General features: G+C 43.9%; 1 protein-coding gene across 2 annotated transcripts in view; it reads right to left on the bottom strand.

The window, feature by feature from the left end:
- TOGARAM1 (TOG array regulator of axonemal microtubules 1) overlaps nucleotides 1-15,999 on the bottom strand; it is a 1,414,449-nt gene that overhangs the window by 1,196,592 nt on the left and 201,858 nt on the right. For both annotated transcript variants that reach the window (XM_069637491.1, XM_069637490.1), the window contains exon 6: nucleotides 4,230-4,456. In XM_069637491.1, coding sequence (XP_069493592.1) covers nucleotides 4,230-4,456 — 227 coding nt within the window. The remainder of the gene's footprint in view (nucleotides 1-4,229; nucleotides 4,457-15,999) is intronic.

The following is a 15,999-nucleotide window of genomic DNA, read 5'->3' as shown; positions in this document are numbered from 1 at the left end:
GTAAAAGAGGTTGAATTCTTGGGGTTCCATATTTCATCAGGAGGGTTATCCATGAATATCCCAAAGGTGCGTGCAGTCCTTGTTTGGCCTATACCAAAAGACGCGAAATCCCTTCAATCATTCCTTGGGTTCGCTAATTATTTTTGACACTTCATTTCTGGTTGCTCCTCTATTGTAGCGCCTCTCACCGCCCTTACCAGTCCACAGAAACCTTTTCTCTGGACATCTGAACAACAGACCGCATTCGAGACCCTGAAATCCGCTTTCACCACCGCTCCTGTCCTCCAACACCCTAATCCGGAACTTCCATTTGAAGTGGAAGCAGATGCCTGATCATTTTCCTTGGGTGCGGTACTCTCGCAGTGTTGCGTGTCCTCTGGTCGTTTGCATCCAGTCGCTTACCATTCCCGTAAGTTTACCACTACAGAAACACATTACACGGTCACAGAGAAAGAATTGTTAGCCATCAAAGACACATTACAAACTTGGAGGCATCACCTTCTGGGGGCCAAATATCCAACCACGGTATATATACCGACCACCGCAATTTGCAAGACCTGGCATCTCTAAAATGCGTCAACAGTCGACAAGTGTGCTGGCACTTGTTCTTTGCAGCTTACGACTTCGTGATAAAGCACATGCCCGGACTGACGCATGGGAAGGCTGACGCATTGTCACGTCCATAGGTGGTGTATCCCTTCCTGTTTTCCCTGGTACTTTGCTAGGAATGGGTCATGTTATATGCCTCTGCACACCCTCATCGTCCCTTCTGTCTGTTCGCCAATTGGTGTCTCAACATCCAGATCAGTTGGCAGATTGGGACCCAGTATATCACAAAGGCCTCCCATTTGTACAGGACAAACTTGTGTTGCCCACTCCTGATTCACGTAACCAAGTCTTAGAGTGGTCTCACGACGCTCTGGTCAATGGACACCCTGGACAAAAATGCACTTTATTACTATTAAAATGTTGGTGTTGGTGGCCCACTATGAGAAAGGATGTCAACACCTACGTGAATACATGTTCCGTGTGCATTCAGTGTAAAAATAGGAAAGGATGCCCCTTAGGGTTACTACAATCCATGTCCATCCCTCCTAGACCCTGGCACACAGTTACGATGGATTTTTCGTTACCGACTTATACAGTGTGGGTGGTCGTTGATTCCTATACTAAAATGGCTCGTTTTGTTCCATGTTCAGGTATCCCTAATACTCCCACCCTAGCGGGGCTGTTCTTCAAATCTGTTTTCTGTTTATTTGGTCTCCCGTCCATCCTGATTTCAGATAGGGGATCGCAGTTCACGTCTCGGTTTTGGCGGGCCCTCACCAAACTGCTTGGTATGGACGTCCGTTTCTCATCCGCCTATCACCCCGAAACAGACGGACAAACCGAGCGGGTGAACCAGACAATGGAGCAATATTTACATTGTCTATCTCTACAGCACCAACAGACCTGGTATCAAATTTTACACCTGGCCGAGTTCATGTACAATAATGCACCACATTCATCCACTGGGTTTTCTCCGTTCTATTCTCTTTATGGTCAGCACCCCCGTACCCTACCTTTTCCAGATATCTTCCCGTCAGGTACTCCTCCTGCTTCAGATTGTATGCGCAACATATCCCAGGTCCATACCCAGACCCTGACTCATCTCCGCGAGGTTCAGGCTGCTATGAAGGCTTCCGCTGACAAGAAGCGTGCCACTGCCCCAATATATTTGCCCGGTGATAGGGTCTGGCTGTCCACTCATCATCTCTGCATCGTTGGTTGCCAGAAATATCTCCCTCGCTATGTGGGGCCATATAGGGTAACCAAAGTGTTGAACCCAGTAGCTTATCGTCTTTCTGTGCCTTCTACTTGGCGAATCCACCTGGTTTTTCACACTTCTTTGCTGAAACCCTGCCCTACTCCCACCCGTATTGTGCTGCCCCCCACTCCACTATCATTACATGCCTCTGACGAGTACGAGGTCACTGGGATTCTGGGTTCCCATTTTTTCAGGGGTCGCCTGCATTACCTGGTGGATTCGTTGGGTTACGGTCCAGAGGACAGGTCCTGGAATCCTGCTTCCGATGTCCATGCCCCAATTCTCATCTCCCGTTTTCATAGGGACAATCCGTCCAGCCCATGTGGTCGTGTGCCATTGGGGAAGGGCTCTGTCATGCACCCATGTCCGCAGCATCACGTTTCCCAACACTCGGGCCCACAGCACTACAATTCCCAGAATGCACCACCAGTATCACTAAACACACCCACCTAGTTCACGTCCTGTGCCTTCACAGCGGCAGGGGGTGGTTCGCCGAGGCTCCAGGGCATTCCAGCGGCCTCAGGGTCCTGGCAGCCGGCTGCGCCCATTCCTCCATTAGCAACTTCCTTGGCACTTGTCATCGCGCTCAAAAAGGAGCAGTGTTGCCATGACACCACGCTTCGATCCACATCACGTGACATGGGGATCCCGAGACAGGATTTCCATGGCAACTTCCTTAAAACAGTGAAAATTACGCCTTCCTTTGCTTCACAGCTGTGTTTCTGGTGTTTACCTGGTGTTTGGATATGTATTTTGGACTGTCTTTGGATTTCCCTTTGTTTGTTGTTGCTCAATTCGCTCCTGGACTTCCTGACCTCGGCTTTGTATTACAGACTTCGATTTTGGATCACGTTTTACTGGATTGCGTATTGCTGGGTACTTCCTAGTTCACTGCCTCAGCTTGGAACTTACCGTGTAACCGCCAAGTGAACTATTCCAGTTACCATTGCAGAGGGGCTTCCAGTGAGAGCACTTGCCACCACCTGCCGCTGCTTTCACTGAGGGTACATTGACGCTCTCAGAGGGGAGTGTTTTCCTGTTTGCCATACCTCCCACCCCCTTTTTGAGATAGTTTCCCCAACACTTAGGTAAGATTTCTAAATCCTGCTTCCTTGTTATTTACAGACCTATTTTGTGGCCATTTGTTTATCTTACCTGCATCATTCCTTTTCAGCTGTCTGGGTGACCTGCGTTCCTGTACCCGCCACCTGTGGCCCTAAAGAGTGAACAGCGAGTTACTTTACCTTTCTGTTCGGTACTTAGGGACGGATGTCTTATATTCTACACGACATTCAAGTCTTGACAAAAATAACATTTTAGAGTTGTTTAGATGGTGGTTTGTGTCCCTTAGAGACAATTCACTGTTTTTATGTACCGGGAGGATAGCTCAGGGGCAACATGGTCACCTTGGAAGCAAGACACGCGGAGCAACAAAGGTTTGATCCCCGGGTCCACGCTTAGAAAACTCTGGGTATTAAGCGCATTATAAATAACCAATTACAATGACCATATTTCTCTAAGAACATAACTGTATTTTAGCTTGTTCTTGTTGCTTAATATTATATCAAGAGTATATTATCAAAAGTACTGGATATACCAATTTGTGTACGTTTTAGTACCACCCCTGTCCCGAGAGCAAAGCCAGGCTGTTCTGCCACAAACTACCATTGTAAAAGTCAAGAATGAGACACCTTGCTGAACATCACTGGTTGGTCTTCGCAAGCCACCACCACAGGATCTTTGTAAAATCTCTCCAACAATAGGCGTACCCTTAAACAAGCATTTAAAATGTGCTTCAACAGATATCAAAAAGACTAGGCAGCATTTATTCCAGACTTCACTAATATTTAATCATTTGTATAGTAAAAGGACTTTCTGCAGTGTGAGGTCCACACATCAGGTACCAGACCACATACCAAAAAACAACTAGAAATGGTTTTGTCTGTGGAAGAATTGTTGGCCTTGAGCAGATTCAAATACAATCTGATTATTAACAATACATGAGCAATGGTAGTTGCATCATAAGGAAACAAAACATCTAATTTGGTGTGATATTTCAATGAGTTTATTACACAGTACATCAACATGTGTTTCTCTGAGCGAGCCTTTTCCAAGCCTTACATATGAAAAGTCAAGCATACAATTAAAAATTCTGTGGATCAGCGCAGGGGCCCTCTTTGTCCCACACACTTTCCAGTTGTTATTTAGGCATCTCAAATGCACTGCTCTGTGATGAAGTATTTAAGTAAAAATGCACTCAAAGTAACATCACAACACTATATCATGTTTATAAGCTTGATCTATTAAGGGTTCTTCATTGGTTGAAGTGTCTTTGTTTACAAGACTAAGAACAGAGAAATAAAAAACGTTTCATCCAGAAAAGAGATCTACAATCACTATAAGTCAAATAATCAAAACTCACATTTGCCTTCTTGGGGCAGCTGGAGACAGGGGAGATGACAGCGAGTCCAGACTGAAAATGCCACTCTCACTATAAGGACTGAGGGTTGGAGAGGATGTTCGTGAATACGAATCGGGTGTCAGATCTAGTTTCATAGAGTCTGGACTTTCAAGATCTGAAGTACTTCCACTAAGTTTTGCCCTCTTCTTGGCTGCACTGTTATGTAATGACCTAAGGGATCTTAACATCTGAAATAAAAAATGAGGAAACACGCACATTAATATTACAGTTTAAACCAGTGGTGGAAAAAATATTAGCCCACTTGTACCATAAATATGCACTCCCTCACATTCCCAGATAAATAAACTTTGGAAAGGCAGGGTATGCAAGTTCGCTTGAAGCAATAATGGCTCCAACGCCAACCTTACATCCCCATGTAACTGTATTGTCTCAATTCCAACTAAAAGTCATTGGTTTGGTAATTAACCATCAAAATGAGCCAGACAAAGGGAGATGTGTGACATCACACTTTCAATAGGAAAATGTAATGCAATTAACTTCACCACCAACCTAGATAAAATCAAAACATATTGATGCATCAAAACAAAATTGGGGACACTGCCCTCCACCCCCCCTACCCACTCACGATATCACCTCAGGTAACACAACCCCGGACAACCATTACATGCTTAACCCACAGGAACCTCAATGATACCCTTGCAGCACTAAAATCTTCCTCAAATTCTATCTCATGACCTTGTTCCCTCCACCATCATGAAACATTTCTAAAGATCCACCCTTACCCCCTTCCTCCAAATAATGAATGCCTTGTTCAAACAGGGCATCTTCCCAAGCACTATAAAAATAGGATTAATATGGTGTGAAGGCATCAGGTAGCAGACAGACATCCGAGTCACAAACCTTTATTTTAAATGAAAAGATGGATGGAAAAAGGCCTAACATTCCCTATGCTAAAGTGGGATTTCTCTGTGAGAAACTGGAGGGTATCCTTACGCCTACTCCCCTGCATCCTCTGCTCAGGTGGCCAGGGAAAGGCCATTGCTCTTGGATCCCGACCCTGGGGGTGGAAAAGCAAGGGAGGATCACCTGGGTAGAGTGTCCCTAGGTATTGGGAAAAGGGTACCCACAGGTTAGACATGGTATCCCCTTTTTCCCTGTGAAAACCAACCTAACCACCCCCTCGCCCCACATCCCCAGCCTGTATCGTCTATTGTACAACAGTTCCCCCTCAACTTCCTCATTCAACCTACTACAGTACTGGGATGAGGAAGAGGCGACTAGGGGTAGTGAACACTAGTAACTTGTTTCACCACACAAGTACTGGGACGAAGAAGATACCTGAAGAGTATTGTGAAGATCATGAATGTTGTTCTAATTGCAGTTAGTGCAAAAAAAAGGGGGTACCTGTCTTAAAGTCCCTAGTCCTACAGGTTATAGAATCGGAAACAAGAGAAGGACTGGACTAGTGGACAAAGAGGGTGACAGAATACGGGAAACGTTTTTTTGTAACAGCTTGGTTTTGTTTTTCCAAGACTTTCTTTTTATTCAAAAAACAATTTAAAACCAATATTAAACACAATTTCAATAAAACATTGTGGCTCATTCATTTTCATTCATACTCTTTGACACCCTCTCATGATTGTTTATGTATAGACCATTTTCCGAAAAAACAAACAGTCAAATGTTTGTTGCATTTATAAACATACAGAATTATTAAAACAGAACTTCCCATCAATTTGGGGTAACAAAAAGTCTGTGTTATGTTGTTCCCACAGATTCTCACGTCGACACGTGTTTCAGTTGCTCTCAACGAGCAGCATCAGTAGTGCTGTCTTTGTATGGCAACCTTCTTCAGGACAAACAACCAATATTCTCATACATATATCTGCTTGAGCCACACCATCTATAGACAATAAAATACATAAAAAAGGCTATGTCAGTGTTTTGTATTCCTGTCACCCCCGTTCAAGTTATTTGTTAACATATTACTTTAATGGATGGTATTCTCAAGGGTTGAGCTCCATCTAACTCACCTCCTGTCCAATGGGCAAGGAGATTAAAGATGTGATTTTTTCGGTTTCAGTACATCTTCAGTCAAATTCTTGAGGATAATTGACCTCGCATCTGTCCATTGCAAAACAAGAAATTCCAAGAATTCTAAATGACCTCATGTTATTACATTTGATCGCATAGTTTTTGCAACAGTAATGGTAACCATCAAAGGACGGAAAACCATTGGGATTGGATTTTTAATTTAATGGTCTGTCACTTACTCAGCGCAGGAATAGCCACGTATCACACTGTCAGTCTAGCTTCTTCAGTGTGTAGAATTTTTCAAGTTCTGATGTTATATCAGGGAAAGACCCCCCCCTCCTTCACTCTTCCTTTACGCAGACAAGGATAGGATTCTTTGTTCCACATGAATCTACAGAGAATATAATGGGATGGTATCTCCATTCGTATAGGGCCATAATATAGCACATGTAATGTATCCTTATTATTTTCCTAGATCTTTATTTCTCGTGTGGGATTCTCCCAGTTTATTTAAGACCCATACTGTCCAGCACGTGTTGCTCTGTCTGGTTTTTCTTACAGTTGGGTAGGTTCCTACAGCCCACCCAACACGGGTCTATCCTATTCCTTGTGTCAGCACCACGGTAGCTTCTAATGTGCCAAGATGGTCTGTTGCACATGATCAGTGTAATAATGCATTTCAATACTGCCGCCTGACATCACAGCTTATCATTTCCCCCATTCCAGTTGTCCCTTCTACGCAGTATCCTGCTGTCTCTGGCTAATATCCTATTTTCACCTTACCCCAGTGATTCCTCGATCAGGAGTATTAGATCGTCTGTATTCTGTGTGCTTACCTGTAGCTCCTTGTCTACAGTCTCCCTCCATGTGAGATGCGCTGCGTATACAGTCTGCCTCCGTGTATTGTGTGCAGCGTCTGCAATATAAACGGTAGTTGCACGTCGCGATCACTTTGTATCAGCTAAGCGACTCCTGTTCATAGAAGTAGAAAGAGGACTATTGTCCTCTTGTACAAACGATTTCAGGATATTTGCAGAATATTGTGAAAACGAATTACTTATATTCCCAGAATATTATATGTGATATATTATCAGAGGTATTGGTAAATGCCTACATTTGGCTATAAAAAATAAATGAAAGGTTCGGGGAATAAAGTTCCCTTTACTAACAGTAACGTACTGTTCATGGAAACAGAAACGGGACTGTATCCCCGGACTGCCATTGTATACATAATGAGGCATGACAAAACAAGCCTAAATACCACATAGGCTTATTAATTGCTCTTTGCACTCATTATAAATGGCCTATTTCATATTTGGCAAGTATAGAAAAATATAAAGATGTGCAAAAACACGAAAGCACGGGGGAAGGCTTGTGGTGGAACATGCCTCAACTGTCAGTATATATCTGACAGAATCCACATTAGAATATTGTGGTTTGGGAGAATGATTCAAGCTGTCATATATATGTAAAGCGCACGCAGAGGCAAGATTTAATAATGCATATGGTGTATCAGCTCTCTGCTTCTCTTTTGTGTAGTTATTCAGGTTGATGTTTCACATGGTGGAGATTAAATGGTTCCATTCCACGGACAGGTTCAACCCTCTTTTTACCGTGTCAAGGGTATGGATCTAGTGTTCTTTTTGGTGTAATAGGGTGGACATGTCTCCACCTCTGTTTGAGGGTTTAAGTGCCTGTAATACAAACCAGGTCAGGTCTGTGTCTTTATGTCCATATTTGATGAAATGTTCTACAAGGGGCGTGTCCGCCACCTTGTTCAGTATACATGACCTGTGTTACGAGATCCGTTGTCTTACCTCCCCGATTGTCTTGCCTACATATAGTAGGTCACATGGGCATCTAATAATATAAATGACATTCTTAGTTTTGCAGTTGGTATGCATTCTAAGTTGCCATTTCACTTGTCTGTACTTGAACTCTGTCCTGGTTTCCGCCATTAGACATGCAACACATCCCCCACATTTTTGGTAACCAATAACGGGTGGCTGGCCCCATTGGTTTAAGATGGTCTGGGTATTTTTTGGCTCAACATATGTACGTACCAGTCTTTGAGCAAGGTTTTGGTTTCTTTTAAAAACAAACATGGGTCTCTTGTAGAGGGTCCCCTGTTTCACTAAGTCCCAATTATGGTTTTGATCTTGTTACTTACAGGATTGTAAGTGGTAACGCAGACCAATCTTCCCTCTTTTTTCTTAGGCTGGTGACTGAGGCACAGATCTCTACTGGTGTTTTTCGCCCTTTTGAGGTTGTTTCTTACCAATTGTTTCGGATATCCTCTTTCCAACCATCTATCTTGCAACTGTTTAGAATGTTTCATAAATTCTTGGTTGGGGCTGCAGTTGCAACGTATCCGATAAAATTGTCCATAGGGCAAATTATACCGTAGGCTTTCAGGGTGAAAGCTAGAGTAATGCAACAAAGTGTTGCGGTCTGTTGGTTTTCTATATAGTGTTGTCTCTAGGTTCATGCCAACTTTTTTGATTATTAAGTCCAAAAAGCTCACCTCTACCAGACTCCATTCCATAGTGAACTTAATATGGGTATCCTGTCTGTTAAGCCACTGATGAAACATTGCCAAGGAATCAGAAGTTCCTGCCCATGTGATGAAAATATCATCGATGTACCTACGCCAACCAGTCAGGTGTTGGCATAGTTCTGGAATTGTTTGTAATACATTTTGGTGTCCTGAGATAAACTTATCTTCATAGTCTGCCATATACAGGTTTGCTACATCCGGCGCAAACGTAGCCCCCATGCTTACGCCTCTACATTGCTTATATAGCTGTTTAAATAAGAAAAAGTTTTCAGTCATCGCCAGTCTGGTGCATTCAAATATGAATGCTGTCGGTGTGGTGTAGTCCCTGTGTTTAGATATTTACCCAATACCTCCAGGCATTCTAGCTGTGGTATCGCTGTCTACAGCGATTCTACGTCCATTGTGGCAAAGAATCATTCCAGTGGGACAGTTAATTTCTTGGGTGATTATTATCATTTCCGTCGAATCCTTGACGTAGCTTGGCATTTGTGCAACAAACTGTTTGAGGAAAAACTCCACATACACTGATAGTGGCTCAAGAATGTCAGGGCTGGCTAGAGTAGTGACCTGAAAGAGTATGTACATAGAATTAACATTGTGGTAGCCCACGTTAAGATGGAGAGAAAGAAACTTAATCTGATTGGTTTAAGGAACAATGCTATGTTTGGTTTGTCTGATTGGCTGAAAGGATAATGGGTTGGATTCTGGGGAGGTGAGCACGATTCTAAACTGCCTTTCATCCAAAGAAATTCAGTGGCTGGTTGTACATTTGTTAAGCTCCTTAAGTAAGGCCTTTCAGAGTTCAGAAGATTTACCAGAGAAGTAAGAGAATCGTTTGCTGAGCCAGAGTGAACAAGAAGACCTCAGGTGGGATCGTTCCTTTAAAAGCTTAAAGATTTTCACAGTGAATTTCCATTTTTCTAATAAGAAGCTAAAGTGTTAAGAAGTTTAAAATTAACTGAGAGAAAGAACGTTTACAGTTTAAATACAGTAAGCAGACAAGTGTAAAGACTGTGCGTGCAAGTTTTAAAGTTATAAATTACATGGAAAGTGTTTCAAGACTGTTTAGCGCGCGCGCGCACAAGGCCTCGTGTCTTCTGCAACGTCGTTATGGGAGCGAGCGGGTATGCAGAGCAATAAAGCGCAAGTCCATTTTTACAGAGCGCGAGTTGTTTTTAGCGCGTGTACAACTTTCGCGTGAGTGACGTTGCGTACGACAGCTTGTGTTTGGTTGCGATAGAGCGCAAGTCCATTTTTACGTCGCGTGTGATTTTTTCATCGCGTGCACGTTTTACACGCGTACGTGAATTAGTTAAGGTGCGCATGTGCTTTTTAGCGCGTGTACGTGTTTTCTCTTTAATACGGTGCGCGTGTGATTTTTTTCAGCGCAAGGACAATTTTCACGTCTTGTGAATTCGCGTGTTTATCACAAAACGTTCGCACTAGTAAAAAGGAAAGATTCATACGCAGGAGCAGCAGCATTCAAGAAAGTTAATGAGTTTCATTTAAAGTAACCTTCACGCAAAAGGAATTCAATACTTCTTAGAAAAGACTGCATTGTTTTTAAAAGCATTTAAAACTCAAATCTCAGAGTTTAATGTTCTTAAGGAGCAAACAAGAATATCTAAGTCAGTGAACTGCTTGCAAGAGTCATTACTTAGGATTCTAAAGAGACTTGAATGGCTAGTGACAATATGCTCTAAAGTACTACAATTGTTCTATACTCCATGCAGATAATTAACTTCTAAGTCTTAAACAGAGGTTTAAGAGGTAAAGAAGTTAGAGTGGTTTCCAAAATAATTTAAGATCAGAAGTCTACACTAATGTATAAGTAACTAAGTGTATTTGTTTACTACAGATACCAGAGCCTACCAGACGGTTGCAGGGCTGCAGTGTCTCCATTGTTATTTTATCCAAATTCCCCTTTCCCTTTCTTGGGGTTCTCAGCTCAGCTTTACTTTAGGATTGAGAGGTGAACTCCTAGTGTGGGTCTGTGGGGCCAGCATCAGCTCCTGTGGAATTCGTTCAAGCCGGACCCTGACAAAGAAGGGAATTCATTGTGGAAATAATAGGTCTTCCAGGTGGGTTAGTTTTCTCTTTATGGATTTTGGGCAAGATGTAAAAGGCTGCCCTTTTTGGGTGAGTTTTATTGCAGAAGCATCTCTCCCCTTCACTGATCCATTCTTCCCTGGAAGCGTGGTCAGTAAGGCTTTTTATTTCTTCCTGCAATCTTATAGTCGGGTCTTGATTTAAGGCTTTATAAGAATTTATAGCACCCAAAAGTCTGCAACATTCTTTATTGTAGTTGGTGGTTTTCACGATAACTATCCCACCCTCCTTGTCTGCGGGCTTGATCGTAATGCCATCTGTGTCACACAATGTCCTTAAGCTGTTCCTTTCTGCTTTAGTCAGATTTGAAGTTTTTCTTTTTTATGGCTGAGTGAACTTCTTTTGTGACCTTATTCTCAAAAGCCACCATCTCAGGAGAACAGGTAGAAGGTGGAGAATTGAACGTGGATTTTAACTTCAGACCAGTCAAGTTGGGTATCTCTTCATTGATACTTGATGTTCCTCGTTCCGCAGTTTCTTGATTTGGCAAAAATATTTTGAAATTGTGTTTTAAACGTATATTTCGAAAGAAGCGGTGGAGTTCCAATTCAATAGTGAAAGGATCTGCCTTTGTAGTAGGAACGAAGGATAAATCCTTTGACAGGATTTGCAATTCAATGGGACTGAGAACCGTTGTGGAGAGATTATTGATAGGTATTTTATCTTGGTTACTTACTGATTCTGGTACCACTGTCGGGTTCTCATCCTGCGTCCCTGGTTTTATCTTGGACGGCCTCTCTGATTGCCTCGGTAAAAACCCCTTTGCTGTTGTCCTCTTCCACCTGTGCCTGTTGCCCCTGGGTTGTTCAATGACGGATCTGAGCCGCTCGCTGAACCAGAGGTATTCGAGAAGGTGACAAATCTATTGTTTCTTCTGTAGTTAGTTGTTCCTGCCTGAGTAGTGAAGAAACCTTCTTTTAAATATGGGTATGTTTGATCGTCCATATAGTTTGCCACATCTTTCTGAAGCTTAAAGATTTTACAATCAAGATTTATCTTTTTGAATTTTTGAATTTCTTGTTCTAAATCCTCTAACATGTTTTTATTAAATTTCAACAAAAGGGAAAACAGTAGGCAGAGACTGCCAACCAGAGGCCACATGGACAGTCTACCCACCATATCCCACCAAACAACTCAAAAAGTGCACACTGCGAGTTACCAGGAAGGTGCATATATAAGAAAAAAATAGTACCAACATTTACTACAACAGCAACTCGGTTCCTGTGGGGAGCAAGGTATAGTTATTTACAATGCTCAGACATTTCCAATAGTTTGTGAACTGTGAGGGCTGACGATTCGAGTTCATTCATGGTGAAGGAGTGTCCACAGTGTTCTTAGATCTATAAGATCTGAGGAGGGGGGGGGGGGACCAGTAGTCTAGTGGTCTGCTGCTGGTAGCGACATTGCATACATAGTTTTTCTCAGTTCACACAGGTACATGCAATTAAGCCAGGCCAGGAAAGTCGCAGCACATCGCCTACCCCAGGTTTTGGCAATGAGGGATCGGGCCAAAACTGAAGCCATGACAAGAAACCGCCTCTCAGCCCAGCGACCATCCTCTATCAGGGCTAGTAGCCACATCTCAGGAGATTATTCTTGTGGGGTAGGTAGCATGTCGACTATTGCTTTATCCACCTCCACCCAGAACTGTTGTATACAGGGGCACGGCCAAACCATATGGAAATAGTCTGCTCCCTCCCCGTGGCAACTATAGCAAGATGATAATCTGTCTGGGTAAAATTGGTTTGATCTTGCCGGGGAGTAATGTACCCGATGTACAAACTTAAAATGTGTCAGGGGTAATCGATTTTTCAGGGATAGGCCTTTCATCTGCATGCATATAACTTTCCACTCAGGGTCTCAAAGCGTCTTAGCCATTGCTAACTCTCCCACAACACCCCGCTCACTATACCACACAGTATAGTGTGCGGGGGCAACCCCCGCGGTTCATTTTCTTTAAAAAAAATAAATAAAAAAATAAAAACACTTACCTGCAATGCTAGAACCAACGGTTCGAACTTTTGGTGCTAGCATTTGTAGAACCTTTTGTACATGCGACAGTTTAGATACAGTCTTTTTGTACAAAACCCTGTGAGGCAGCACCGAGGAGGGGCTCCACCACCAGAATCAGTATTGTATCTGAGCAGCCATAAAATAGTGAAAAATGTCGTGATACCCAAGGCCACCCTCGGCATACGGTAAGCACAGAGTGTCATACTAGACTCTAGCCAGTCTACCAGCCCACACCAAGCAAATCAACAGAGACCGAAGCCTGGACCAAAACACAGCCGAGGGCCAGATGGGAACGTTGTTGAAAATGTATAATAATTTAGGGAGGAGAACCATTTTGGCCAATGATATCCTGGCCGCCTGGGACAACGGGAGTAGGATCCACCCCTCGAATGTGCCTTTGAGATGTTCTAGGGTTTTCAGATAGTTCTCAGTATAAAGAGTGACTAGGGATCAGGACACCTGGACCCCCAGATAGCGAATCCCATGAGGACACCACCTGAAGTCCCCGGGTATGTCACCATGGGTCACTTCCCGCGTCAAAGGCATCAATTCGGACTTGGACTAATTTATTCTGAGACCCGACAGATCACCAAAGAGCATGATTGCTTGTACTAATGGTTGCAGGTTATCGCGTGGGTGTTTAATATAAAGAAACATAACATCTGCGTACAGGGAGACGGAGATGTATGGATGTATGCATGTATCCTGATACCGCAGTGAGCATGGTATTCCTTAAGGAAACAGGCAACCGGTTCAATGGCCAAAGCAAATAGAATGGGAGATAGTGGGCACCCTTGCCTAGTCCCCTGGGTCGGAAAGATGTACTCCGACTGCAAGTGGTTGGTCTATATAGCTGCTCTACGGGCCGTATAAAGCAGCCTAATCCATTGCAGATAGCCCAGGCCCAGTCCTCATCTGCGAAGGACTTTGAAAAGGAAGGGCCATTCTATAGAATCAAAAACCTTCTCAGCGTCCAGTGCAGCTATGGCCATGGGGATTTCAGTGTTCACATTATAAATCAGCATGAATAGGCGTCTAAGATTATTTTGAATGGACCTGCCAGGTATGAATTTGGCCTGGTCAGGGAGGACCAGCGTCGGCATGTAGGGCAGCAAACAGTCAGCCAGGATTTTCACGAGGATCTTATGGTCTGTGTTAATTGAGGATAATGGGCGATAGGAAGAGCAGTACCTTGGACCTTTTCCTGGTTTCAGGAGAACGGTGACCAAAGCAGTTCTAGTAGATTCAGGCAGGACCCCAGAGGAGAATGAAGATTTGAACATACTAGGCAAGTGGGGGACCACAAGGTCACTATATTCTTTATATAATTCCACAGTAATACCGTCCAGACCCGGGGCCTTCCCTCCAGGGAGAGAACGGATTGTGGCTATAATTTCTTCAGAAGGGGGGACATTCAAACTGCTGCCAATTTCAGCATCCAGTCAGCACAAGGCCACTTGGTCCAGGTATTGAATAATGGCATCACGCCCGACCTGAGATTTTGAGATATATAGCCTCTCGTAGTAGTCGCAAAAGACTTCATTTATCACCCCAGAGCCGCAAGTGATGTCTCCCGATGGGGTGTTAATTTCATTTTTTTCCTCCAATTGACGTTCCCGCCTGATGGCCCAGGCAAGCGTACGGCTGGGGCGATCTCCCTCCCCACACTTCGCAGCAGCTGTAGGGCCCCAGAGAAACCTCTCCTCCCTTTCCATGAATGAACGCATAGCCGCTCTCTTCTCCCCAAGTTTGTGTTGAAGGGCAAGGGAGTCGTTAGCCCCTGTCGACGCTTGAGATTTCAGATTTCCCGTTTGAGGGAGGACAGAGTTACGCAAGTCTCTTAGGACGACCCCTTCGGGTGATATACAACATCCCCTAATGTATCCCTTAAAGGCTTCCCATATTATGCCATGGTCTGGGACCGACCCTATGTTAGCCTGGAAAAATGTGTCTATATCTTGAGCGATTCCATCCCGAAAAGAGGCGCCCTGAATCGTGCAGGCTCGGATCCACCAGCGTAAGTGCCTGGCGGTGTAAGGGTGGGGGCCGGGGGGCCGGAGTGAGACCAATACCTGGGAGTGATCGGAGAGGGTGTGGGGGAGAATCCTAATTGAACCAACTGTAAGGTTGTGAAATGGTTTTCCCTTTAACAGATTTTCCTTTGTCCACCAGCGTAGCACTTGAACTAGGGTTAGCTAAACAACCACTAGATCGTCCCACTGACCGCTTGCATGCGGCAACTGTTTCCCTAACCACTCTTGCATTGGGTGCATGCGCAACTGTGTGTGCGGAACTAGGTAAATGCATGAAGCCATCATCCAGAGTAAACGCATTGCTTTGCGTATAGTTATTTGGCGACCGGCTAGATAGTGAGGTATTTGCAGTTGTTTGTTCTGTACTCTTTCGTTTGACTAGCCCCTCTCCCATCTTTATGATGGCTCCCAAGAAATGTTTGGTCTTGCTTGGAACAAGACTTGATTTTTTTCTCATTGATTGAGAATCCCAGTTGGAACAGAAGATTGATTGTCCTTTGGGTATTTTGCTTGCAAATTTTAGGTGGTTTCCCCTGTTATCAGCCAGTCGTCCAGATAAGGGTACACTGGGATTGATACTCTGTAGGTGTGCCGCTAGTACCTTGGTGAACACCCTTGGAGCGGAGGCTATGCCGAAGGGTAGCAGCTTGAATTGGTAGGGTTGATTTGCTATTTTGAAGCGCAGGAATTTTCTGTGCGCTGGGAACATAGAAATATGTAAGTAAGCATCTTTCATGTCCATGGTTGCCATGTAGTCCACCCTGTTTTAACAGTGGGATTACTTCTTGTAGCGTTGTCATGCGAAATTTCTGAGGCTTCACATAAGTGTTTGCAAGGTGCAAGTCTAGTACAGGGCACATTGTTAGGTCTTGCTTTGGCACAAGGAAGTACACTGAACAGATACCCTTGTTTACCTGGTCTGCCCAGACGATTTCTATAGCGTCTTTTAGCAGCAGTGCTTTGACCTCTTCCAGCAGAATGCGCTGTTCCTCCTCCGTTGTTTGCTTTTGTCTTGGCGGGTGGT

The sequence above is a fragment of the Ambystoma mexicanum genome, chromosome 14, assembly GCF_040938575.1.
Source record: "Ambystoma mexicanum isolate Mex_15411 chromosome 14, UKY_AmexF1_1, whole genome shotgun sequence".
In the NCBI taxonomy this organism is placed as follows: domain Eukaryota; kingdom Metazoa; phylum Chordata; class Amphibia; order Caudata; family Ambystomatidae; genus Ambystoma; species Ambystoma mexicanum.
The sequence above is the reverse complement of the archived record's forward strand: the minus strand, read 5'-3'. Positions and strand labels throughout refer to the sequence as shown.